This window comes from Lontra canadensis, unplaced genomic scaffold (assembly GCF_010015895.1).
Source record: "Lontra canadensis isolate GAN:19392208 unplaced genomic scaffold, GSC_riverotter_1.0 scaffold25, whole genome shotgun sequence".
Taxonomy (NCBI): domain Eukaryota; kingdom Metazoa; phylum Chordata; class Mammalia; order Carnivora; family Mustelidae; genus Lontra; species Lontra canadensis.
The window spans coordinates 22,484,579-22,508,859 of NW_022631019.1; the positions used below are offsets into that span (position 1 = coordinate 22,484,579).

General features: G+C 54.8%; 1 protein-coding gene across 1 annotated transcript; it reads right to left on the reverse strand.

Moving 5' to 3' along the window:
- Nucleotides 1-270: 270 nt before the first annotated feature.
- LAPTM5 (lysosomal protein transmembrane 5) lies at nucleotides 271-24,281 on the reverse strand. Its single transcript, XM_032863988.1, has 8 exons — nucleotides 24,118-24,281; nucleotides 9,795-9,888; nucleotides 9,043-9,119; nucleotides 7,411-7,542; nucleotides 6,611-6,733; nucleotides 4,916-5,011; nucleotides 2,906-2,998; nucleotides 271-1,661 (listed from the first exon to the last, which is right to left on the reverse strand). Exons 1-8 carry the CDS (start codon nucleotides 24,202-24,204, stop codon nucleotides 1,572-1,574), a joined length of 792 nt encoding a protein of 263 aa, XP_032719879.1. The 5' UTR covers nucleotides 24,205-24,281; the 3' UTR covers nucleotides 271-1,571.

Below are 24,281 nucleotides of genomic sequence, written 5' to 3' on the forward strand. Positions count from 1 at the left end.
GGACCTGGTTCTGGGCAAGCACTCTCCAGGTGAGTGGACTTCACACCTTCTCTGGGGAGACACCAGGGCACTTATGTGTCTGTGACTTGTGATCAGAAACAGGACTGGGTCAAGACACTGCAGCTGGACATGGCCCCTGTGAGTCTCTGGACTGAATGAATCCGTGCATGTGTGTGTGCGTGTGTGTGTGCACGTGCACATTTTGTGGGAAACGTAGGCAGCGCTCCCAGCCCTGCCTGTGCCACATTTTAAGAACCACATCAGCCAAAGTGAAGCGTGGTGCTGCTTTATTCAAACTTCTTCCCCGTCCCACACAAAGCAATTAAATGAGGAGGTGCTGGCAGGGAGCCACCCCTCAGACCCCAGAGAGCCTGCCTCCGTAGCCCTGTTATCTCCACCTCGGGATCAGGTCCCTGGAGAACCCCAGCCTGCAGGGAAACGGGCGAAAGAGGGGGTGTGGGAACCCAACCTTCCCATCTCCCACCACCGCCACCACCACGAGAGCCCGTGGCAGGGTCTGAGACCACAAAGAGTTCCCCTGCTTTGACCGAACCAACACATGGATTTAGTCCAGCCCCCAGATCTGCCTGATGTCAGGGCTAAATTGCGTGTAAGCACAAGCATTGGGCAGGACGGAGGGGCCTCGGCCCAGACTGGTGACAGAGGGGCCCCCACTGGGGGATGGTGGCAGCTCACTGCCCGGGACAACTGCGCCTGAGGCCGCCCTTGTCACAGGCCCCATTGCCGCGGGAGGACGCTGGCCACATGTGGCCGACTGTTGCTGATGACTGTCTCCAGCAAAATGACTGTGTGTTTGTCGGGGGACAGTTCGGTGGTGGGAAAAACTGTTATCTCCTGGAAGTAGCTGTCGGATGTCGTTGGGCAAGTGCGAGAATTTTCGTTTGAACTAACAATTACGCAGCCCCTCGTAAGTACCAGATGGATCTGCGTGGGCAGCCAGTTACTGGACTCGATGGAAGAGAATGGTTTGGGGCTCATTTGATTTTTATTGTTATTATTGAATTTTATCCCTGCTTTGAATCGACTGGTGGTTGGCTGTCTGTAATTGTTGAAACCAGAAAATGGACATAGGTGTTTGGCGGGGAGGACCAGGGGACGATGACTTGGTCGCATGGCCATGTGAAGGGACAACTGTCTAAAACCAATGCAATGGATGGCAGCTTTCCCCCACAACTGGTTCCCTGCACTGAGAAGCGTGATTTTCATTTGTCAGCCACGTGGTTCCACAGGTCAAGTTGCACGTCCTTTAACCAAACCCACTGGGCTAAGAATGACAAATTGTTTAAACAGATGCTGGGGCCTATCACAATAAGCCAAGGACTATTGGACCAAATTTCCGAGAGACTCAAGGAATCCTTCAGCCTGAAGTTGACCCAGTTGTGAACATCTCCCAGGCCCCACGGGAAAAGCAGGCCAGCGAGGGGGACACAAGCGGATTGTCCTGAAGTCAGCCGGGTGATTCACCCGGGCCACAGGGGCCACCAAAGCAGAGAAGCGGATTGCGAGACAGCTCCGCCCCTCCCAGCACGGGGGCTGGGGCCTGGCGGGCATCACACTTCTGAGTAGGGGGGCGGTGCTGGACCCCCATCCGGACTCTTGTACGGTAGAGACACGGCTTCCTCATAGGACGGCAGGACCACCTGTGAGCAAGAGAGATGGGGGCTGAGGACTGGCCAGAAGGAACCAGGATCCCAACCTGGAGTCAAGAAGCTCCAGCCCCGACCTCTGACAAAATGGATGATGGTGATGACCAGCACGCCTTGGGGACTTCCTACGCTAGACACGGCATGCCCGAGACAGGTGCGCTGTCTAGTCCTACAGGGGACAGACTTCCCTCTGCCTGCCCAGCTTCAAGTCCCCGTGTGGTGTTAACGAAGCACCATTTTCCCTGGGAGAACCTTTTCCATCCACATGCTTTCAGAAGACTTGGTCCCACCCCTCAGATCCAGAGTGGGACATGCGACCTGAGTGTGGCCACTCAGAGAAGAATTTCGTCCTCCCTGGCTAACATCATTGGTTTGGGGATAGCTTGTGAGCCAAGCTGGTCCCTCAGACATGCTCCTGGGCCTTTCTGCTGGGGTTGCTAAGAGGGTGGGGGATGTCAACCTAGGGGTTTTGGCAGTCATTTTGCCACCATGAGGAAAGCAGAGTCAAGAGATGGAGAGGATGAGATCACACCCAGGTGATCAGCCTCACAGTCAGCCTCTGTGAGCCAGACCTACATTGGACCTTCAAGTTCTGGGAGCTAATAAATTCCTTTTTTTCACATAAGTCAGATTGAGTTGGGTTTCTGCCACTTGCAACCAAAAGGGTCTTGACTAATACAATCCCCATTTTATAGATGAGGAAAGTGACACCAAAAATTTAAACCAGCTGCCCTTTTCCCATGATGTATTCAATGAGCTACTTCTAAGTGTACCTCATCCCTCCACCTAGAAGGTCCCTTCCCTTTCCCAGCTAACTTGTATCAACTAAGAGTCTAAGACTTGGACAAGTATCACCCATTCCAGGAAGCCTTCCCTGATGCCCCAGATGAAGCCAGGTACCTCCTCAATGTTCCCCTTTCCCCCATACTTCACACTGCGTTGCTATCAGATCTCTGTGTCTGGATTTTTTGTGGGTTCTACAGTCCCCTAGGATGGGGTGGCATCTGTTTTCTTTGTACCCTCACAGTTGGATGCAAAGCAAACAATGAGGCAGAAAATGGTGAATGCATGAATGAAGGAATAAATCCTAGACTATCAGAGCCAGAAGAGATCTCCACATTTCTTCTGGTCCAATCATCTCACAAGGGGAGAAACCGCAACCCAGGAAGGGAGAGAGACCTGCCCTTTGGGGACACAAGGAGTGGCAAGGCTGAGACTTGATCCCCCACCGGGCTGACCTTCTGCAGCATCTTGGAGCTGCTCCTCTCCTCGGCCGAGTTCACGTACTTCATGAATTTGTAGCATCTCCACACACACTTGAACATGTAGACCTGGAGAAAGAGCCAGATCAGACGATGCTTTGCTGACCGCCCTTGCTGCCCCAGCAGGCCTGAGACAGATGCGGGCACTTCCTGGGAAGCCCCAGCTCAGCCCAGAAGGCAACATCTGGCTACTGTGCTCAGCCCCCTGTCCCTGAGCAGGGGCACCTCACCTGCCGGTCCCCCGTGTTCCGAGTATAGTTCTTTCCACTGCCCCAAAGACCTCGCGCAGAAGGGGGCTTTGGGGGACTTCTGGGCCCCCCTCCAGCCTCCCTGGCAATGGTCCTGCAAATCGTTCTTCTCTACTCCCTTGGGGCTAGACGCTCACCATCTCCTGGGATGGCCGGTGATGTAAGCAACTGCTTTCTCTTAGCAGTGGATGTAAGTAAGGGGGGATTTTCGGGGGGGAGGCCCCCAAGGGGCCTGTTCTGGAACAATAACCTATAGGTCTCTCTCTGCCCCCAAATGCCTCCTAAGGAAAGAGGATGGGTCCTGTCTTCTGAGATTTCTCTTGTCTTATGAAACCCCATGATGGGAACTCAAGAGACAGGAATAAATAAAATGAATTATAAAAGAATGAAGTAGGAGGCAGGTGGAGGAGGGTGACCAGTGAGACAGAGTGAGGAAGAGAGAAAACTTCCCCCAAAGACGGATAAAGAACTGGAGGGGCGCGGGAGACAGAGCTGTGCTCTGGGCCCTGGGGACTGGCTCTGCAGGAGGGTGTAGGATGTCAAACCACCACCACCCCGCCCCACCCCACACTGGCTCCTTGAAGCCTTCAGGAAAGTTCTTACTGAACTTCACTGAAGCCCTTGGGCTAGGCCCATCCTTTGAGGAAGGCTCAGAGGAGGGAAGTTCCGTTTCCAGGCTGGCAACAGATGATGGCAGATGGCGCTCGGGGCGCCAGTAAAATCAGGCAGCAACGTCCGGTTACACCCACACACACAGAAAGACTGGGAGGAAATGCGCACCAGTATCAGGTGTGCTTGTCTCTGAGTGGTGGTGGGTTGTGAGCTGATTGCCTTCTTTCTGCTCATCGGTAGTTTCCAAATTTCTATGATGATCCCACTTTACTTTCACAATCAGAAAAGAACACTCTTGAAAGCCTTTCCTTCTACTGAGTTGCCATCAGCCTCCCCAGGGCTTTGGGACACAGGCTCCAGGCCTGGCCTCTAGAATCCCCATGAGGGTCCTTTAGGTATTTGAAAACCCCTTGAGTCACCTCTTTCCAAGCTGAACTGCCCTGGTTTCCTTGACTGCCTCAGATGGAAGAGTGTTCTTACCTCTCTTCCCTCCTGGTTGTGTGGCTATTAACACTCTCCAGTTTGTCATCTCTCTCTAAGAATGGGGACCTGACATGGGACTCTATCTTCTGGGCCTGACCACCTCAGAGAGGAATTAAACTATTCCCCTCCCTCCTTCATACCACCAAACCTCTAGTAATATGACCTCAGAACCATCTTTACTTTGGTGCCTGAATCATATAAAACTGTGACAGGGGCAAAGCAATATTAATTCTGTCCCTTTCACAGATGAGACCCAAAGCCCAGAGAGAAGTGACTCAGAAGGCAACCAAGCAGCTAGCAAGGGGAGAGCTGGGACTCGTATTCAAGATTTTCTGAATCTGATTTCAGACAGAACAGCTCCTCCTTCCCTGGATCAGGGTCTCTCTGGGTTACATAGTAAGTCCCTGACACTCGAACACAGTGGTCTTCCCTGCAGCCCCCCCCCATCAATGCAGTGTCCCCAAGGATCCCAAGTGGGGTCCAAGGAGCTGGTGGGGGAGGGTTGGAGGAAGGAGCCAAGAGCAAGGAGGGCAGCAGCGGGAGACAGTGGAAGATTTCCCTGCCTCCTAACAGTCTGGCGTGGGAGGGCCTGGGCAACGCGGGCTCCCCGCCCTCCCCAGGGCCGTGTTTGGGGGACTCTCACCTTCAGGATGAGGACGGCAATGAAGGCGATAGAGAAGATGATCATCATCTTGATAAACTGGCTGTGAGCCACACCCTCCTGGCTGGGGAGGTAATTCTGCAACAGATTTGGGGGCCGCATCAGTGCCTCTGCCCACAAGGAACCGTTCCAGGGTCCACTCGTGGAAGAATGAGACCATGTGGTACAACCGCTGTCCCGGCTGACCCCTACCAGGGCCCTAGGAGGCAGACGCTCCCTACCATCAGCCCCCCGCAGCAGGCGAGTAAACCAAGGGAAGCAGGTACAGTGGCTACCCACCCAGTTGGCTCTTCCCTGGCTGGACCCCCCCGGCCCCCAGCAGCAGCAGGCCCGTCTCTAGAGGCTAGGCTCACTGTCAGAACCACCCTGTCCCGACACACGTGGGGGGCACGCCACAGCCACGCCAGCCAGCCATCTTGGGAATGGCCTTGGCGTCCACAGCGCCAACCCCATCTCAGGGGGCGGGGGGGGGACCTCATGAGAGACGCTGAGTGCAAATGACCCAGCTAAGCCACTCCCAGATTCCTGGCTCTCAGCAACTGTGAGATGGCAGCTGTGCATGATTTCAAGTCACTCGGTTTGGGGACAATATGTTAGACCGCTATAAAAAATGAATATTATTTTTTTCCCTTAGAGAGTCTTTATTATGTTTATCTGAGTGTGTGTGTGTGTGTGTGTGTGTGTGTGTGTTCTTATCATGGAAATCCTTAATTTCTTCAACTCTGATATTTCATTGATTCAAGAGTCTCATCATGCCTGAAGAGTATATGTAGAATTAAAACCTGAACTTCACAAAATCATTTACTCTATTGCCACAGTGATTTCTAAGGTCGAGAATGAGATTGTGAATTGTGTTTTGTTTCTGTTATGCTTATCCACACTTTGGAGTGAAATACTAAATCCAGCATTAAACCAAAACATGGGATTATACAAAAGATGATGCAAAAATGCGAATTTTCAAATTTCGAAATTTGGAATTTCGAAAATGCGAAAGGCCCTACATGAACAGTGACATTCTTTTGCAAGGCTGACGTGTGGGAACAAGTTATACAGGTAACATGTGAGACTGGAAATCACCCATCCTGTCATATCAGAATGGTTTTGTAGCTTTTTATGTATTGTATGTGCGGCTACACTGATAATCATGCCAGGGATAAATACATACTTCAGTGGTGTTAATTTGGGGATTTGCAAAAATCTGAGGGTGCATCTTTATAAAAACCAGGCTACTTTATCATTGATCAAGGGTTGTAGAGAAAGGACCTGGGGCAGTCATCTGGTCCTCTTTCGTTATACGGGGTAGTACCCTGACATCGTGCAGAGAAGCCTCAAGGGCCATCTTGAGATGTATTGAGTGCCCCCTTTCTCCATGAATTAAAAAAAATGAATATTATTTCTGCAATGCAATTCACATCACAAGGTTCCCTCTGGGATCAGGCAAGGCCGTCCCTGAAGTCACAGGTCTGCCTGCTTCTTCCCTTGGTCTCACGCGCTCCTCCCTCTCCTTTTCGAGGGTCTTCCTGAGAGCTCTCCCTCAGTCAGGTGCTCACACAAGAATCCTCTCCCTCGGCTCCACCTCTACAGAACCCAGCCTAAGCACGGAGGCACAGAGAGGAGAAGCAGCTCGCTCAAGGGCGCACAGCCCGTGATGGGGGCGGGCCCCCAGCCCACACTCACCATGTGGTTCATGGCCTTGAAGTTGAGATAGGTGGGTACTTCCATGTAGGAGCTGCAGAGAGTCAGGATGCTCAGGCAGAAGTCGAGCAGCTGCAGGGTCATCAGTGGGACCTTGGAGGGGCCCTTGAGGGCAAAGGCAGGAAGGAGACAAACCAGCAATGAAGCCCTAAGCCAGAGGTCCCTGTGCTGTTGAACACAGTCAGCCAGAGACACCGGGGAATTTCTAAGCCACAGGACCCGGAAAGAAATGGATGCCCATTGTTGAGACATCCCGCCGAGGGCTGGCGGCGGGACCTGGGCTCCAACCAGGGTCTCCTGATGCCCAGCCGGGGACCAGCAATTCCATCTCTTCCAGGACAACTGTTAGGGAAATTCTGAAAAGTAACTTTCAGGGAGCTGAGGCAGGGATCGACACCTCCATCGCGGGCATCTCCCCTGTGAATGTTTATTGTTGGCTTTAGTCAACTTTATCTTCCTTCTCTCCACTTGGTTACAGAGGAGGGACAAAGCGGGGTCTGGGCACGGAAGTGGGCATGCGCCCTTCCCTGCGGTGTAAACCGTCTGGGCTGGTATTGGCCAAGTCCCCACAACGTGCTGCCTGCCCTGTATACACGGTCCTCTCTTAATGCCCCCAACACATGGGGATGGGGAACCCTCGCAGGCGCATTTTATAGAAGAAGAAAGCTGACCTGATTTAATGGGGTTCGGGCTCATCAATGAGGGAGGGCCCAGGGGACAGAGCCCCTGCCACCTCCCCAGGCTGGCCGGCTGTGGGACGTGGAGCAGGGCTGGGTACTCACCACCCAACTGCTCCTGGAGGTGAACTTGAGGTAGGCGGGCAGCTCAATGTAGGAGCCCAGCAGGGTGAGCAGACACAACAGGTAGTCCATGATTTGGAGGGACAGGAAGGGCAGCAGGTACTTCTCCCGGTTCTAGAAGATAGGCTCAGCACTGTCAGGGAGTCCCCCACAGCCTGAGGTCCCCATGTGCCTCCCCGCAACCTCACCGGAAGCTCCCTTGCCTCCCTGGGTAATATGGGCCTCTCCCAAATCTTCCCCTCCTGGCTGGGCCAAGGTCATTCCAAGTGGACCCACATCCCTTCCCCTGAAGGAGGTTCTGGGATGCAGAGAATGTAAGACCCAGACCCTGAATGCCAGGTGTCTTGGTGACCCCGGAGACACAGAGATAAGTGCCCCTGGGCCTCCAGGAGCAGGGTTTCAAGAACCCAGCCAGGAAGGGCTTTGTGTCCATTTTACAGATGGGAACGTGTCAGAGAGGACTTCCTGGAGGTGGGGATGCTGAGGCTTGATCTGGAAAGAACCACGAAGGAAATGGGGAGGGTATTGGAGACAGAAGGGCCAACATAAGCAAAGATCCAGGGAGGGGAGGGAAGGCCCGCACGGCTTTGGTGGTGGGACCCTCCTCTGTGTGGACCGCCCTTGGGGTGTTTGGTCACGGTCAGAGGCCCTTGGTGGCGGACGCTGAAGGTTCTCTCCTTCAACTTCAAGCAAGAGACTACTGTGACCAGTATGAGTGCTCATAAACCCACCCTTGGGGACAAAATCACAGAAGGGTGGTTTTGTGGTTTCTCAGGTGGCTGTCTAAAATCACTCAGGAGGCAGCCAAAAGAGCCAAGACTCAGTCTCAGGGCCTTCTGGAACCCTGGTCCACTCTCCTAGCTGGATCATACCCATCTCTGCACAAGCACCGGGGAGCCCCCTGCACAAGGTACAATCGCTCCCTGGGGCACAGAGCTTCCAGAAAGATGCTGTTGGCTCAGGGAGTGATGGGGACAGTGCGGGCAAGGGGGATGTATTCCAAACAGCCCCCCATCCTTCCTTGCCCCATGCTGCTGGCTTGTGAGTGCCAGGCCACCAGCTCCCCAGGGAGGACACTCTTGCTGGGGCCTGCTCCGGTGGCTGTGTGGTGAGGCCCTGGCTTCCTGACCCCTGGGGGCCAAGGAACAGCCTAGTTCCTCTTCACAGAAGCCTGAGCCACAGCCTCTCTCTCTCACCAGCTAGCTGAGTGGAACTGAGACTGACACATCTACCCTCCCCTAGTCTGGTTCCTCTCCCTGATTACGAAACCCACTGCTCTCTCCCCTCCCCATGCCTTGAAATGACCCTTCCTCTTCTCGCTCATGTGTGTCACCAGCTGGTATGACCAAAGTGTCCATGTGCCTGACCCTACACCTGGGGGGTCTGTGTCGAAGTCTAGTATGGAAACGAGGCTTTCCAAACTGCAAGCGAGCGTGAAAATCTCTAGGGTGCAGGGCAAAGGGGAGGGTCTCCCAAAACACCCGCCTCCCACCCTCTTGGTGGCCATTGCTGCCCACCCAGCAGGTGTGAATGGGGGTGGGCAAGAGGGTAGCTGGGGCTCCTGGACAGCCCCCAGGCCCTGATTCCCATTCCCCTCCCCTGACAAACCCTCACCTTGACCACTCCGATCAGCAGGCTCAAGCTGATGGCAAAGAGCATGGTGATGAGCAGGAAGCTGGAGACCAGGTTAGCTGGAAGGCAAGGAGGGCAGTAAGGAGCTCCAAGGTGACCCCAGGGACCCCAGGTGGGTTCCAAGGACCGCATTTTGGGAACCACTGGTGTGGGGGCTGTGACAGTGAGGAGTGAGCTCAGACCCTGCCCCCCTGCTGTTCTCAGTCTTGGAGGACTACGGAGATAGCAAAAGAGCATTTGGGGTAATATGGGACGCAGAGTGGGAGGATGGCCCAGGTCTGCTTTAGCCAGGGAGAGGCCAGGGAAGGCTTCTCAGGAGGTAGCCCGTGAGCTGAGTGACTGGGAGTCCAAGCAGCTGAGACGGGGCTGAGCTCGGTGTGGTCTGCACAGCAGGAGCAGGGAGCGAGGGGGTGCTGTAATCCAGAGCCAGAGAGGCCAGTGGGGGCGGGATCCCACCGTGGGGAGTTTCTGTCTCATTCCAGGGTGGTGGGCAGTGGAGTACAGTCTTGCTGTCACCTTCCTAAGGCAGTTGGGTTTACAAAGCACTTTCCTCTCTGTTCTCACACCTAGAGACTTGGGTGGAGACAGGTCTCTGCTTGCAGAGGAAAGACCTGTGGCTCAGAAGGAAAGAGTCAGGGCAACAAACCCCAGCCCGTCTGCCCAGAGCCAGGGCCCCTCTCCGCACCTGCTCTCCCCACACCTGCCCCTCGCGCTCCAGAGTCCCCAGGACCTACCGAGCCGGAGGTAGCCCTTCTGCCACACCTTGCAGGTCTCCTTGCCGTGGACCACCTCCACTGAGTGCTCGATGAACAGCAATACACTCATGATCTGGGGGCAGACAGGACGTCCATCAGTGGGGCCCGCACAGATCCACCCCTGCTCCCTCCCCCGCGGAAGGCTGGGTCTACGGAGCATCCTGAATAAAGTGTGGCCTGTACACATAGACGGCTCAAGCTTTCTTCCTTTTCCCAGCTGTGTGAGCTTGGCCAAGCTACTCAGCCTCTCTGCACCTCAGTTTTCCCATCTGTAAAATGAGGCTAGTGCCTATAGCTACCTAAGAAGAGTGAGTGAGGACGTTCCAGGAGAGCAATTAGAACCGCACCTGGTTCTCAGTAAAGCAATAACTGTGACTACTGAAGGTCAAGTTTGGAGGGGGAGCGTCTGAGAGCTCCTACCAGTAACTGGGTCCCTCTTCTGCACCCCTTTTACCACAATGGGCTTTGGGCATTACGGGAGCTTGGTCAGAGTTTCTGAGCAGCATAGAGCTCTAGATTCTTGGAATTAACCACAGAGACGTGACAGCACCTGACCCGTGACTCCCCAGGGAGCCCTGCCAATTCCATCCCCCATGGCCCCTCAGTGTCCCCATCTGCAAAATGCAGGTACCTGCTTCGTAAGGTCATAGTGGGGTGGGGTGGAATCATTCACTTAAAGTAGCTCTGCTCACTATAATGATTGCTGTTATCCTCCCTGGAAGGTCGGTTCCAGGCAGGGAAGGCTTATGTCTCTCTTGTTCACTGGTCTAGCTACTGTGTTGGATGGATGGATGGATGGATGGATGGACGATGAATATACCCTATCCAAATCTGACAGGCCTGAGTGTTGTGGCCCTGGTGACAACAGGAGTCCAGCCACAAATTTGAAAAGACCTCGGAAGTCACCTTGCCTGTGCCGTCTGCCATCAGACACAGGACTCCTTTAAGTACTTCCAGCCAGGGAAACTCCCAGTCTTCTGTGTGTCCACCTCCTTGCAGCAAGCCTTCTGCCCTTCCCCCACCACTGCACACCCACAATTCTCCACGCACCATCTGGCTGCGCTGAGAATCACAAAACAATCTCCTTCCTTGCAGTGGATGCCCTACCTCTTTTAATATAGCCGAAGTTTCCATTGGCTTTCTGGGAGGCCCTGCTCTAGTAACTCGTGCTTAGCTGACAGGCAACAAAACACCCACCATCTGTTTTCCCCTTGCTCACTGTGTGAGGGTTTTTTAGCTCAGACACGGGTCTCAATTTGTCTTCCTGCCATGTTACATTCTGCTCAGGGCGCACAAAGGAACAGCATAGAAGAGTGAGGAAGAGCTGAGCTCCAGAGTCAGAGAGAGATGGAGCTGAACCTGGGTCCATATGTGACCTTGGGCAAGTCATTTCACCTTTCTGAGTTTTCTCATCTGGAAACTGGCAATCACTGAATTTAGTAAGGAATAAATTGCACTGTGTTTGTAAAGCACTGAGCCCGGGGCCTGCAGTGAGTGTTCAGCAAACACAATCTGCCTTTGGCTCCTGTGAGCTTACAGGGGGTCGTGGAATGGACCAAGAGCAGGGTGTCGGGGGGTGGACAGAGAGCTCGATCTAGCTGCCCCATCTACCTGGTGCAGGGTGAACCAAAAATGCTTTGTTTCACCGAAAAGGTTGAGATCAGCCCTGAGGGGAAGGCAGATGCTATGGGGGCTGTGGCTGGCACCCACAGGAAATAGCCCCAAAAGAGAAAAACCACTTCCTTAGCCCCTGAAGCCTGAGGCTCCAGCCCCTCTCTTCCCCAATTTCACCTTTAATGAGGGAAGGAAGGAGGGAGGCAGATGACAGGTCCATCCAGGACAGAACAGGATACCCTGTGAGGGGGTGAGCTTCCCATTCCTGGGGGTATGCGAGCAGAGCACCAATAAGATTCAGCTGCGCTTAGAAGGGCACATGAGTATCTACCAGGTGTGGCAAGAGAAGACACTGGAAGTCCCAAGAATCCAGAATTGTCGGAGATCTGGAATGAAGCTCAGAATCAGACGATCCCAAGCTCCAGCTGCTTGAAAGGGTCTCTGCCCACTTCTCTTCTAAGCACCCTCCGTTTGTTTGATAAGCTCGGAGAAATTAGGCAGCTTGCCCAAGGACATACGGCAAGTTGCGGACACCGTGGAGACTGGAGTCCAAGTCCCCCAGGGGTGTCCTGGTGTCTTTGCACACACCCCACTCCTGAAACACCTCAGAGCCCCCGCTAGCCGGTACCCCAGAGTGTGCGGATATTTTGATCATGCACCTATGTCAGTAAAACCTTTTGAACGCACTCCTCTATATTTCTTTCTTTCAAAATTATATGCATGTGCTACTGTTCTGCTATTACCAACATCATCATCACACACACACACACACACACACACACACACACACACACCCAGAAGTTACTAAAGAATATAGTTGAAAAATGGAAATTCTAATACTGTCCTCCTGGGGCCCCCAGCCATCATCTCAGGCATCACCCCCCTTTGGAGACCAGTGCTAACCCACAGCTGTCCGCAACCCCTAAATTCGGGCCCTAAATGTCTCTCACAGCCCTGCCACAGCACCTGTGATCCTGCCATTAGCATCCCAGCTACCCCCACCACCCACCCCACCGTATCCCATGACCCTGAGCAAGGGAGGGACAGGGAGGGACCCTGGTACACCCTGACTAAGGTGTGCTGCCCTCACGTCCCAGTGATCCTCCCAAAACAAGCAAAGGGACTATTCTGAACACTCCCACCCCCATTTCACAGACCAGGGAAGCAAGGCTCAGAGAGGTCCAGTGACTTGTCTGTGGCCTCCAGCTGGTAATGGGTAGGGCCAGGATTCAAGCCCAAGCCAACAAGCCCTAGATTTGACACCCTCCGCTATCCTTCCAGCACCTCCCAGCCTCTGGCCTCTGCCCGATGCCTGCCCCCCTTCCCCGCTCCCATGCCAGCGCCCTGGCTGAGTCAGAGGGGCACCACGCCCTCCTCCCCCCACAGCTTGTTCCCAGAGCAGCAGGAGCAAGAAATCATCCTCCTTTTGTACAAACCACTTAGGTTTAAAACCAGGTTCAGCCTTTCCTCTATTTCTACCCTCCCGACAGTCCTGGAAGGGGAGAGAGAGAATTCTGTCCCCATTTGCCAGATGAGAACCCTGAGGCCCATAGAAGGCAGGCACCAGCTCTGAGTCTCAGAGCCAGGCAACCTCAGCATCGGCCTGAGACCCTCTGCTGGCCCCCTAACCTTTGGCAGAAGACACCAGCCTCAATCCAGGAGAAAGATAGGAGTCTCACCTCCCTAGGAGATGGGATGGAAAGTTGCTGACGTTTTTTGAGTACCTACTGTGTGCTCAGACCTGCACACACAGGCTTACATCACAGTCTCCCAAAACCTTGCAAGAGAAGCAATATTTTCCCCATTTTACAGATGAGAAAACAGAGGCTCAGAGAGAAGTCACGTGGCCCCGCAGGCATCTGAACCCTGGAGCCTGTGCCCCTAGGGCTCCACCCAGGGCTGAGTGGGCCCAGCCCCTGGTCTTGCCAACCAACTGCCCACCCTGCCCAGGCAGCTCTGGACACCACCACCACCATCCCTGCTCAGGACCCGGCAGCTGGGACACGAGACCACCCTCTGCCTCCCAGCTGTGTAACCTTGGCCAATTCCCAGTTCAGCCCCACCTTCAGTTTACCTGCTCTGGTCAATGAGGACAAACACTCCTGTTTGCACCCAGGGCCCCTAAGATGATTGAACTCCTGCAAACCATGCCCTCTCACCTCTAGGGCACCCAGGGTGGCCCGCCCTGAGATGCACCTTGCATATCAGAAGGCCCTCACCACTCCGCCCATGTTCCTGACCAAGAGCCTTTGTAGTTCTGGGAAAGTAACTGGCTCACCTACAGTGCATGCTGGGAGAGGCCCGGAGCCCCCCAGCATCCGGATGTCCCAGGGCCCAGGCCCTCACCTGCCTCTCACCCCACCCCCCACCCTGTCAGTACCCACCGGGACAAAGAGCTGCCTTCTCCCGTGACCCACGACCTCTGGGGACAGGACAGGGCTCTTCTCCTCCCACAAGCCTGGGAGACAGAAGCCACTCACCACCCTCTCCTCCAACGCAGCATCTCTCTCTGCCTTCCCTCTGCAGCATCGAGGTCATGCAGAGTAGAGCTAGGGTGTATGGGTCAGGTGGTCCCGGGCCCGACCCAAGCTCTGTGCCCCTGAGCAAGCCACTAACCTCTCTGAGCCTGTCTCCTTGTCTGGGGAATGGGGACAATAACCAGACCTGCCTTGTAGGGCTGCTGTCAGGTCAAAGGACATGCTAGCATGGAGCCAGGCATACAGCTCGTGCTCCATAAACGAACACTTTGGTCAGGGTTCATTAATCTGCGTAGATATTCGTTCATTCCTTCTGTTTGTTCATCTGGTAAATACTCTTGGAGCACATATTGGCTCCAGGCTCTGTCCAGAGAAGCCACTGACCTTGGCCTGGCCTGCAGGTGTCATGGACCCTAGGGTAACCACGGGTCACCAGTGTGTTCAGTGCCACAACGAGGGACACAAGGAGGACTATGGGTCCCTGATGAGGGAGTGATGACCACCATCTGGAAGACTCAGGGAGGGTTTCACAAATAGGAAAAGTCTGAGCAGGATTTTGAAGGGTAAGTAGGAGTTTCCCAACAGAGAAGAGAAAAAAAGCATTCCGGGAAGAAGGAACACCATATGCAGCGGCCCAGAGGCTGGGAGGGCAGCTCCAGGGAAACCCACAGGCAGGAATGCCTCTCCCTAAGGGAGGGAACGTTCCCAGTGTGCAACTGAGCCCCAGGACAACGCAGTGACCAGCCCAAGTTCACGCGGAAAGTCTGCTGCAGAACCAGAATCAGCCTCAGTCCTGACACCGAGTCAGGGCTCAGGCGACAAGACCACATCCATGGTGGCCAGGCTCAGCCCATCCCGCCATCACCGCTGCTCTCCATTCCTCTTTTGTACCTCTTCCCTCTGCTTCTTCCCGGTTTCAGTTCCCATTCCCATCCCCAGGCCGTCCCTTCCCTCTCAGTAACACGCACAACTTCCCAGACCTCGGCAATGGGGGAAGTGGCCAGGAAGTCGGGAGAATGCCTGTGGGTTTGCCTGGTGGTTCTAAGGAGCAGCCAACAGCTTGAATGAACCAGAGGCGGCAAAATCACGGAAGGTGGGAGACACGGGGGCACCAGTGAATATGGCCAGGGCCACAACAGCGGCGATGCCCCAGCTGAGTGTGATGGACAAAATGTTGGCCGGGTGGGGCTGATGGGGGCGACCGTGCTGGGAGGTGGGGGGCCATCATGTGGCTGGGTTTGGCAGTGACCGTTTTGACGACAGGGGCAGCAATAATAGAGGTGACCATGGCTGTGACCGGGTAACAGACAAAAGGCTATAGACAGAACCCCAGTGGGCATGCTGGGAAGCCGTGATGGACTGCCTTGATAATATGGCCGTGACATTGCTGCTGATGTTGGTGACAGCAGTGACATCTTGATACGACGACCATGACGACAATCATGGTGGTGGTGACACGAAATCCCCAATTCTAGGGCTCAAACACCACTCTCCAGTCCAAGGAAGTGAGCTCACCCTCTCTGACCTCTGAGGGCTCAGGACCCACCATCTCAGAAGCAGGTGGGCAGAGCCCCACCCTCTGAGATGCCAGGGGGTCCCCTTTATGGAGACCCGCTCCTCGGTGAGCACCTACCAGGTGCCAGCCAATGCAGGAGCCTTTCTGAGCCTTCCACTTTATTTGCTCCTGGCAAATCTCCCAGGTCAGATGGTCCCCCGACTTACCCTGGAGGAGAGGGTTGGCGGGGGGTGGGGGAGCTGAGTGTGACTTGGCAGAGGTTGCACAAGGAGCCAGGCCCGGGCATGTCCTCAACCCTTCCCCAACAGATAATGCAGTTTGCAAAATGGGAAGTGGGTCCCCAGTGTGCACACCCCTTCCTGCTCCTCTCCCTTTTCAGGGCCACCCCACACTGACCCTGTGTCCTCTGGCTCTGGTGGCCTAGCCACCCAAGGGTGGCAGCACATTTAAACCATTATCATTACCCTCGTCATCATCACACCCTCGCTGAAGCTCGTCTGCCCACCCTGTTTTCCCTGGGGGCCCCTGGCTTGTCTCGGGGGGAGGATAGGAGAAGAGAACCAGACACATGAGCGTCAAGAGGAAGCCCTCCTTCCCTACCCCCTCCTCGCCAGCCCATACTTCCTGCAGACACTTATGAAGGCTGGGGCGGCGGGGTGCGGGGGGGCATTCCCTCACAGCATTATCTCCCCAGCCAACCCCAGATACCATCTGCCGGACCCTCTTGGAGGAGTCCGGGTTCTGCTGCCGTCCGGGGCCAGGCTGCCCTGCCCTGCCCCAGAGCCGGCTCTCCTCCCCAACCCCCCACCAAGGCTGTTGCTCTGCTCTCCTCCCGCCCACCCCTGCCCCTCCACTCTTCACTGACCCCTCCACCCGGCCAGGTTGCCTCTCTGGGCCTCAGTTCCCTCATCTGTGGAACAGAGGAAAGGATCCCCTGCCTCGCGAGGCGGTCAAGAGGAGCAGATGAGGTGACATGTGCATGCTACCAAAGACGGATCCACTCAGAAAGACGCACTGACCTGCAGAAGTGCTCGTGTGTGGTCGGCGAACCACAAGCCCCCCACAGCCACGGCCACGGCCACGGCCACTCTAACTATAACCTCCCCAAACTAGAAGCAAGCCTCCGCAGAAGGACAGGCAAATACATGGTGATATATTCAAACAGTGAAGTACTGTGGTGGGCCTTTGGAGGGGCTCGGGGTCATTCTCTAGGTTTGGCCAAAGCCCCCATCATCCTCCACTTCCTGAGTATCTGGGGACACACCCTGCATCCAAACTATTCTCATAAGCCATCAATCCCCTCTTTACCTACTGAGCGAGGCCACCCCCCTCCCTTGAGGGCTACCACTCTCATGGGACAGGGCAGAGGCCAAGACCTCCTGGGAACACCGGCAGCCCTTCATCCTCAGCTCAGCCTTGTGAGATAAGTTCTACTCTCCCCATTGCTCCCCACTTTGTAGGTGAAACTGAGACACGTGGGCTCCAAGTTTGGACGAGCCAGACCCCCTGGCTCTTAGAGGCAACTCTTACCCTGTCACCGCCAAGAGGCGCACCCTCCCCACGAGGTCTGGACCATGAGCGTGGGGCGAGTGGGGGGGTGATGGGGGCTCTCCTTCTTCCTCCACCACAGGCTGCCACGTTGACTGGCCCCTCCAAGCCTCTTTCCTCTCCTGCCGAATGGAGGCTCCCAGGTTTGCTCCCATTTGTGGGGGTGTTCGTGAGGTGCTGGGTGTGTCTCCACCTGGTTTCCTGTGAGTCTCAGAATGACCCTGCACACTAGCGTCACTGACCCCCATTTGCCAGGGGAGGAAATTGAGGCTGGGGATGGGGGAGGGAGGCCCTGGGCTCTTAGCAGGGCTGCGGGCTGGAAGGGCAGGGAGCCAGCACCCGCCCCTGCACAGCTTCATGCTCAGCTTCCTGCCTCATTAAGGCTTCAGACCTCTGTGTCGCCGCCCCCCTCCTACCCCCATCCCCAAAGAGACCAGCGCAGGCCTCGCAGCAAACACAGAGTGAAGTCTGGGTTCCGGGTCTGCTGCCTTGGGCTCAAAATAAAAGCCTCATTTCCTGGGGGAGCTCAGTGTCAGGGTGGTGACCGAGAAGCATCAGACCCCCCACAGACTCTGCCCTCCAGTCATGGGGCCCAGTCTGAACAGGAGGACCCCCTCCTTCCACCTGGTGTCTCCCGGCCTGGGGTCTGGCCTACCCTCTCCCACCTCACAGGGTAGAGATCTCCACCACTCAGCACCCCCAGGCCTGGTGGCACAGGAAATGTTCCACTTTGCCCCCAGGGGATCTTGCACCCAGGCCACAGTGGGTCCAGTGGGTCCAGGAGCCTCCACAAGTAGCTGTGTGGGCCTCCAACATTTTACAAGTTAGAAGGCAGGCTGCATGTCCCAGAGATGAGGAGCATAACTCTGGCCCAACTGGGCCCCCTGGGCCATGGCACTGGGGAGAAACACAACTCCCCCCCTACCCCTAGCAGCCTCTTCACACCTTCAGGAGGGGCACAGACCAAGGCCTTTCTGCCCCACATGGGGCATCAAGTGTGAAGGCAGAGGCCCTAACAGACTCTCATCTGGGGCTTTCCCCACCTGGCAGTTGAGGCCTATTTTTAGGCCCTAAACAGATGAGCTTTTAAAGGTGTGTCTGCTCCCCCATCCCGCTCTGGGCCCCGGCTGGCAGCCCCTCACTCCAGCGGGGCCACACCAGCTCAATACCTCAAAGCAGTCACCCTTGAGGCAAGGAATCCTAGCCCTGGGTAGCAGATGAGGAAACTGAGGCCCCGACAGCAAAGGTGTCTGCTTACTCCGGGTCACATCACATGTTAGTGATGGAGACAGTGCTATGATTTTCAATATCAAAATGGAACAGAAAGAAGAACCCCTGGGAGTCTGAGAAGGACAAATCAGGAGGGCTTCCTGGAGGAGGATGCTTCCTATGAGCTAGACCATAAAGCAGAAACGAAGACTGGGGGAGGGAAGGATCTCCCAGACAGGTGGGCCACCCCCAGTCCACGGGCCAAGTAAGGAATTCATTTGTTCACCCGCTGGTTCATTCCCCACACCTGTGTACTGGAAGGGGCGCCCCCAGGAAAAGCCACTGTCTACCCGAGGGAGCCAGCCAGGAACCTTCCTGGCCCTCTGCTTTCTCATCTCTAAAAGGAGAGATCCACCAAGCAGAGATCCATCCTCCGGGCTACGAAGCCTGAAAGAAATAAGGAACTCGGTCCAGCCTCCCCCACTACTCCTCACAGCCATCCCTCCCTAACCCCCAGCTCTAGGAACGTCTCAGTCTTCCGAACAGCACAGAGCCTCTCCCTCCCTCTAGGCTTTGCTCAGGCTGCTCCCTCCCCAGCAGCCCCAAGCACACACCCGCTCATCCTTAGCACACCTCTGGCCTCCTCCAAGAAGCTGTTCCTGAATCACCAGCCTCCACTCCAGGACTGGGCTCAGGCCCCTCATCAGTGCACCCGTGTCATCCAGCAAAGCCACCATCATACCTCTCCTTGTGCCTGGAGCCCCTGGAGGCACAGGCCACAGACGGTCAGGCCCAGACCCCGACCCGGGGCTCAGCACGGAAAAATGAAGTCATGTTGGAGAATTTATCTGCATTAAGAACAGGCTCCTTTAGGGTGCCTGGGTGGCTCAGTGGGTTAAGCCGCTGCCTTCGGCTCAGGTCATGATCTCAGGGTCCTGGGATCGAGTCCCGCATCGGGCTCTCTGCTCAGCAGGGAGCCTGCTTCCCTCTCTCTCTCTGCCTGCCTTTCTGTCTACTTGTGATCTCTGTCAAATAAATAAATAAAATCTTTAAAAAAAAAAAAAAAAAAAGAACAGGCTCCTTTACACAAGAGAGGTTCACTTGACTTTTTTTGTTTTGCCATTTAAAAAGTAGCATGCTAGAGCAACCAGAAAAATAAAGCAGCCCTGGGTTATAACCCAAGGCATAAAATAAATAACCACGAGTTTCTATGGACGTAAATAAATACATCGTTTAGTTATAGAACAGATAAGGAAAACAAACCGACCTCCCATGAGAAATTCCACATATCTCTAATATTAGGTAGCTCGTCTGCCCTCCAGAAGTAACTCTCCACTCCTTCAGTGACGTTCTTCCAGAAAGGACAGTATGGGGTGGGGGACAGTGGGGAGAAACCCGACAAACAGGACCTTGGCCGGGCGTTCAAGGTCACCATCAACGGTGACGAGACATGTCGGGAGTCCACACCTTTGATAGGTTGTGCTGAGAATGGCCCTTCACCTCTGCCATCTCCCTTCCAAGAACACTTCACCCGAGCCCAACCAAGAGAAAACTAAAAGTCCCTTTTTGATGAGTATTTGACTAAATGTATGAGCAGTACTCCTCAAGACTGTCAAGGTCACCCAGAACGGGGAAAATCTGAGAAACTGTCCCAGCCAAGGGGAACCTGAGGAAGCACAAGGATTAAATGTAACATGGTACCCAGGATGGGATCCTGAGAGAGAAAAGAGATCTGAGGGAAAAGCTGAGAAAATCTGATTAAAGCCTGGGTTTGAGTCAGGGTCCCGATGGGGACTCGATGTTGACAAACGTGCCATTCTAACGTAAGATGCTAGCCCCGGGGGGAAACCAGGTGAGGAGCGAACAGAAACTACTGTGTTCACAAGAGTTCTGTGAATCCAAAACCATTCTAAAATTAAATTTCCTTTAAAAAGCAGTACACGCACTGGGCGCCTGGGTGGCTCGGTCCTTTGAGTGACCGACTCTTGATTTCCACTCAGGTCACGATCTCAGGGTCATGGGACCAAACCCCAAGGTGGGCTCCCTGCTCCTTGAAAAGCCAGTTTGAGATTCTCTCTTCCTCTCCTTCTGCCTCTCCCCCTGCTCATACTATAAATAAATAAATAACATAAGCTTAAAAAAAATAGTTTATGCTCAATTGTACCAAGTAGAGAGAATACAGGCATGTAGGAAAAATTAGAGTTTTCACAACCCTATTACCCAGAGATAGCCAGAGTTAGCCTCCTTCTCTCCTTGGCCTAAAGCAGGTGCAAGCTTTTCATCTGGGCAAGGCATTTTAATGCAATTCTAGGCAGCTTGGAGGGGAAAAGTCAGGGAAGGAGCTATTTCTGGGCAAAGGGGTCTTCTGGGGACTCACCCACTCCTGTCATTGGCTTAGGACGTACTTTGGGTTGCCAGACAAGCCAGGGCCAAAGAGGCCAATTTAAGAAAGGTCTCTGGGTGTCCTGGGTGACTCAGTCAGTTAAGCATCTGCCTTCGGCTCAGGTTATGATCTCAGAGACCTGGGATAGAGCCCCTCATCAGACTCCCTGCTCAGGGGGAAGTCTGCTTTTCCCTCCTCTGCCTCTTCCCAGCTTGTGTTCTCTCTCTCTTTCTCTCTCTCTCTCTCTCTCACTCTCTCTCTCAAATAAATAAAATCAGAAAGAAAGAAAGAAAGAAAGAAAGAAAGAAAGAAAGGGAGAGAGGGAGGGAGGAAGAAAGGAAAGAAAGAAGAAAGAAAAGAAAAGAAAGTTCTCTGACTCCTTTACACATGCAAGTTTGAGTCAGAAATCACCGTGACCAAGGAAACCCTCTACACAAACCCAGCGGGACCTTGAGGGAGACCCTCCAGACCTTGGACAACAAGAGGGTCCTCCCATAAGGAGGTCCCCCATGACTGATAAAGTGTAGCACTGTCTTAGGATACCAAAGACCTAATTTAACCCTCCCCAGAGAGGCCAAGTCCAGGAATAGCTCTCAGTGTGCCGTTGTCATCCATGACTGGCTCCAGATGACGACAGTCTGGGCCATCGACACATCTGGGCAGCAGCTTCTCTTTTTCCATCCAGATGTTAGAGACCCTGCCAGCACACCTGCCACCCAGCCCCTCCCTGTCCTTTCTGGGAAGGAGCAGAGGCTTCTCCAGACTATGATTCTCCATTGCAACAAACCAAGGAGCCCAAAGAGACTGCCCAGGCCGGGAGTCCAGCGTCCAGGCTTCCCCTCTGCTCTCATGCCTTCCGCTCTAGAACATCTCATGGTTCCCATGGTTCATGTTACAGACAGTGATCCTCAACCAGGAGTGATTTTGTCCCCAGTGGACATTCAGCAATATCTGCAGATATTTTGGTGATCACAGCCCAGGAGTGCTGTCGGCGTCTTGTGGGTAGAGACAAACAATGATGGTAAACATTCTACAACGTGCAGCTTGGTCCCCACAACAGAGAATTATCCAGCCCCAGATATCAGTAGTGTACTACAGTGAAGGCCTCAGCTTGCTCTCAGCCCATACCACCTCCCTCACCCCAAGCCGAAGCCTCCAAGTCGATCTGGGTAGTGTCCCTACAAAAGCTGCCACCCCTCGGTCTCTATACTTTGCACAACTGTTCCACCCTGTCCGTACTCCCCACAAGAAAACTCTATGCTTCCACCAACGTCACCACCTCCAAGAAGGCTTCCCTGATCACTTGCCCACACTTTCTCTAGCTCTGTGAGTGGGCACCGATGTCACTTCCCCACATAGAGGTGAGGACCTCAGACAGTGGGATCAAGAAGAAACCCCAACGGGGCACCTGGGGGGCTCAGTTGTTGGGCATCTGCCTTTGACTCAGGTCATGATCGCAGGGTCCTGGGATCAAGCCCCGCATTGGGCTTCCTGCTTGTGGGAAACCTGCTTCTCCCTCTCCCACTCCCCCTGCTCATGTTCCCTCTCTCACTGTCTTGCTGTCTCTCTGCCAGATAAATAAATAAATAACATCTTTAAAAAAAAAAAAAAAGAAAGAAAGAAAGAAAGAAACCTCAAGGGTCTCCAAGTCTGCACCATGCAGGACAGCGGCTGGCCCACATGGCTTGCGTATGGACTTGTTCTGGCCAGCACAGGAATGTCTTTCCATCTTGAATCAGTCACCGATGCAGAAATATATCAGAAAATGCAGCATAAAAGCCTGTGTTTCCTGCTTCCCTACGTGTCAGAAGAGCAGCTCCTGGGCCCACTACTCCTTGGTGGCAACAATCAGCAGAAGCCAGAGCCAACCCAGGACGGAGCCCCCAGGTCAGCGCCAACTGTCTGTGCCACCGCCCTCCTTCCGTGACCTGTCCGGCCCGCAAACAGGATGGAGTTAGAACCCCCAGGGCCAGTCCCCTGACGCCCTCCATCATCCTTCTAAAGGGAAAACTGAGGCCCAAGAGAAAAAGTCATCCCAGGTCACACAGCCAGTTAGTGGCAGAGCTGGGATCAGGGCCCAGGGGCCCACTTCCCACAGGGACCCTCTGCATCCATCACTCTCCTCCAGAGAACATTCAGCTATCTCAGAGCTTAAAGAGGCCCTAAGGACTGGGGGTGGGGACAGCCAAGATGCCCTTGCCATCTCTCAGGGTCACCCCTCTGGCAGGAGCCAGGCAAGGCGGCCTCTGAGCAACTCCCCAAACCAGCGTTCCAGGGTCTGACAGCTCGACTCTGGCTACGCGGCCTGGGCGATGGGTCTGACGCACACTGATAACAAACGCTTCCTCTGCGTCAAGCGCTGCTCTGTGCCTTGTAGATATGAACTCCCTTGATCCTCTCAGCAGTCCTATCAGAGACATAGTACTGTTTTGTAGTACTATTTTCGGTGAGGAAACTGGGGTTCAGAGAGGTTAGGTAAGCGGCCCGAGGCCGCACAGCTAGGAAGCAGCGAGGCCAGGACTTGCACACAGGCGTGCACCCAGAGGCTGTGAGCTGACGCCCCTCGGGAGGCCATGCTCTGGCCACAGCCCTGCCTGACCTTCCCCAAAGCAGAAGGCAGGTGCAGCCAGGCTGAAACAGGTCACAGACACCCAGCACAGAATGCCAGATTTAGGCTAATTTTGAGGAAGCCCTTCTAGGCTCATGAGAAAACGGTTACCCACAGGCCCTGGGGGAGCTGGGTGTGGCTCAGAGTGGTACAGTGGGTGGGGGTGCGGGAAGATGGGTCTGTACAGAGACCCCAACCTTCACCCACTGAGACAGAGCGGGGAGCCTCTGGCCCCAGGCGGCTGGGGCTCACCCAGCATCTCCCTGCATTCAGAAAAGACAGAGGCTCCATGCTGGGGCTGTGCACGCCAGCTTCCAAAGGGAAACCACCGGCCACTTCTCCGGAGCGTGGGCCAGGCAAGCTGTCCTACCCATCAGCACAAGATCGCAAGTTTCCTTTGGTGGAGAGAAGGCCGTGGGGTGCCAAGCTACCAACCAGAGGCTCCAGACCCCTCGCTCCCTGCTAGGGAGTCCCGCCTTCCTCCCCAGCCAAAAGGCCCAGGGCCCCCACTGGGGAAGAAGCAGATCCAACTCCAGAAGCGGTCTGGTTCCCCAGACCTTCCTGCCTTCCACAGCCCCTTCCCAGCTGCTGTTGCATTGGAACCTTGTGGGTGCTATGTCATCCCATTTTACAGAAGCAGAAACTGAGCCTTGGGGGAAAACAGTGAGTTCCATTAACTTTGAAGGAAGCCCCTTCTCCCACCCCTGCTCTACCCTGGCTGTGGCTGCAGGGGCCCCCTTCCCTGTTCGGCAGAGGGGGAGACTGAGGCCCAGAACAGGGACGGGATCAGTCGGGGTCCCACTGAGAGGTGGTGGGTGGTGGTCCTCCCATGGTGGGGAGTTCCATAGATGGGGGCCCTCTCTTTTACACCTGTGCATGCACACGTACACACACGCACACATACACACATGCACACACAGCCTCCCCACGCCTGCCTGCACACTCACCATGTGGTAGATGGCCAGCGCAGTGGTGGCAATGCGGACGTTAAAGCAGCAGCAGGTCTGGTGGACGGCAGGCGCACGGGGGGCCATGGTGCCGCTGTCCCCTGCTCCTAGGCACTGACAGGGAGAGCCCAGCGCCCAGAGCAGGGCAGAAAAGGGGAAGCTGC

Coding starts and splice junctions, on each gene's coding strand:
- LAPTM5 (XM_032863988.1), bottom strand. CDS start 24,204: ATGGCCCCCCGTGCGCCTGCCGTCCACCAGACCTGCTGCTGCTTTAAC. Junction 9,889..24,117: donor CGCTGGCCATCTACCACATG/GTGAGTGTGCAG, acceptor GTCTGCCCCCAG/ATCATGAGTGTATTGCTGTT. Junction 9,120..9,794: donor GAAGGGCTACCTCCGGCTCG/GTAGGTCCTGGG, acceptor CTTGCCTTCCAG/CTAACCTGGTCTCCAGCTTC.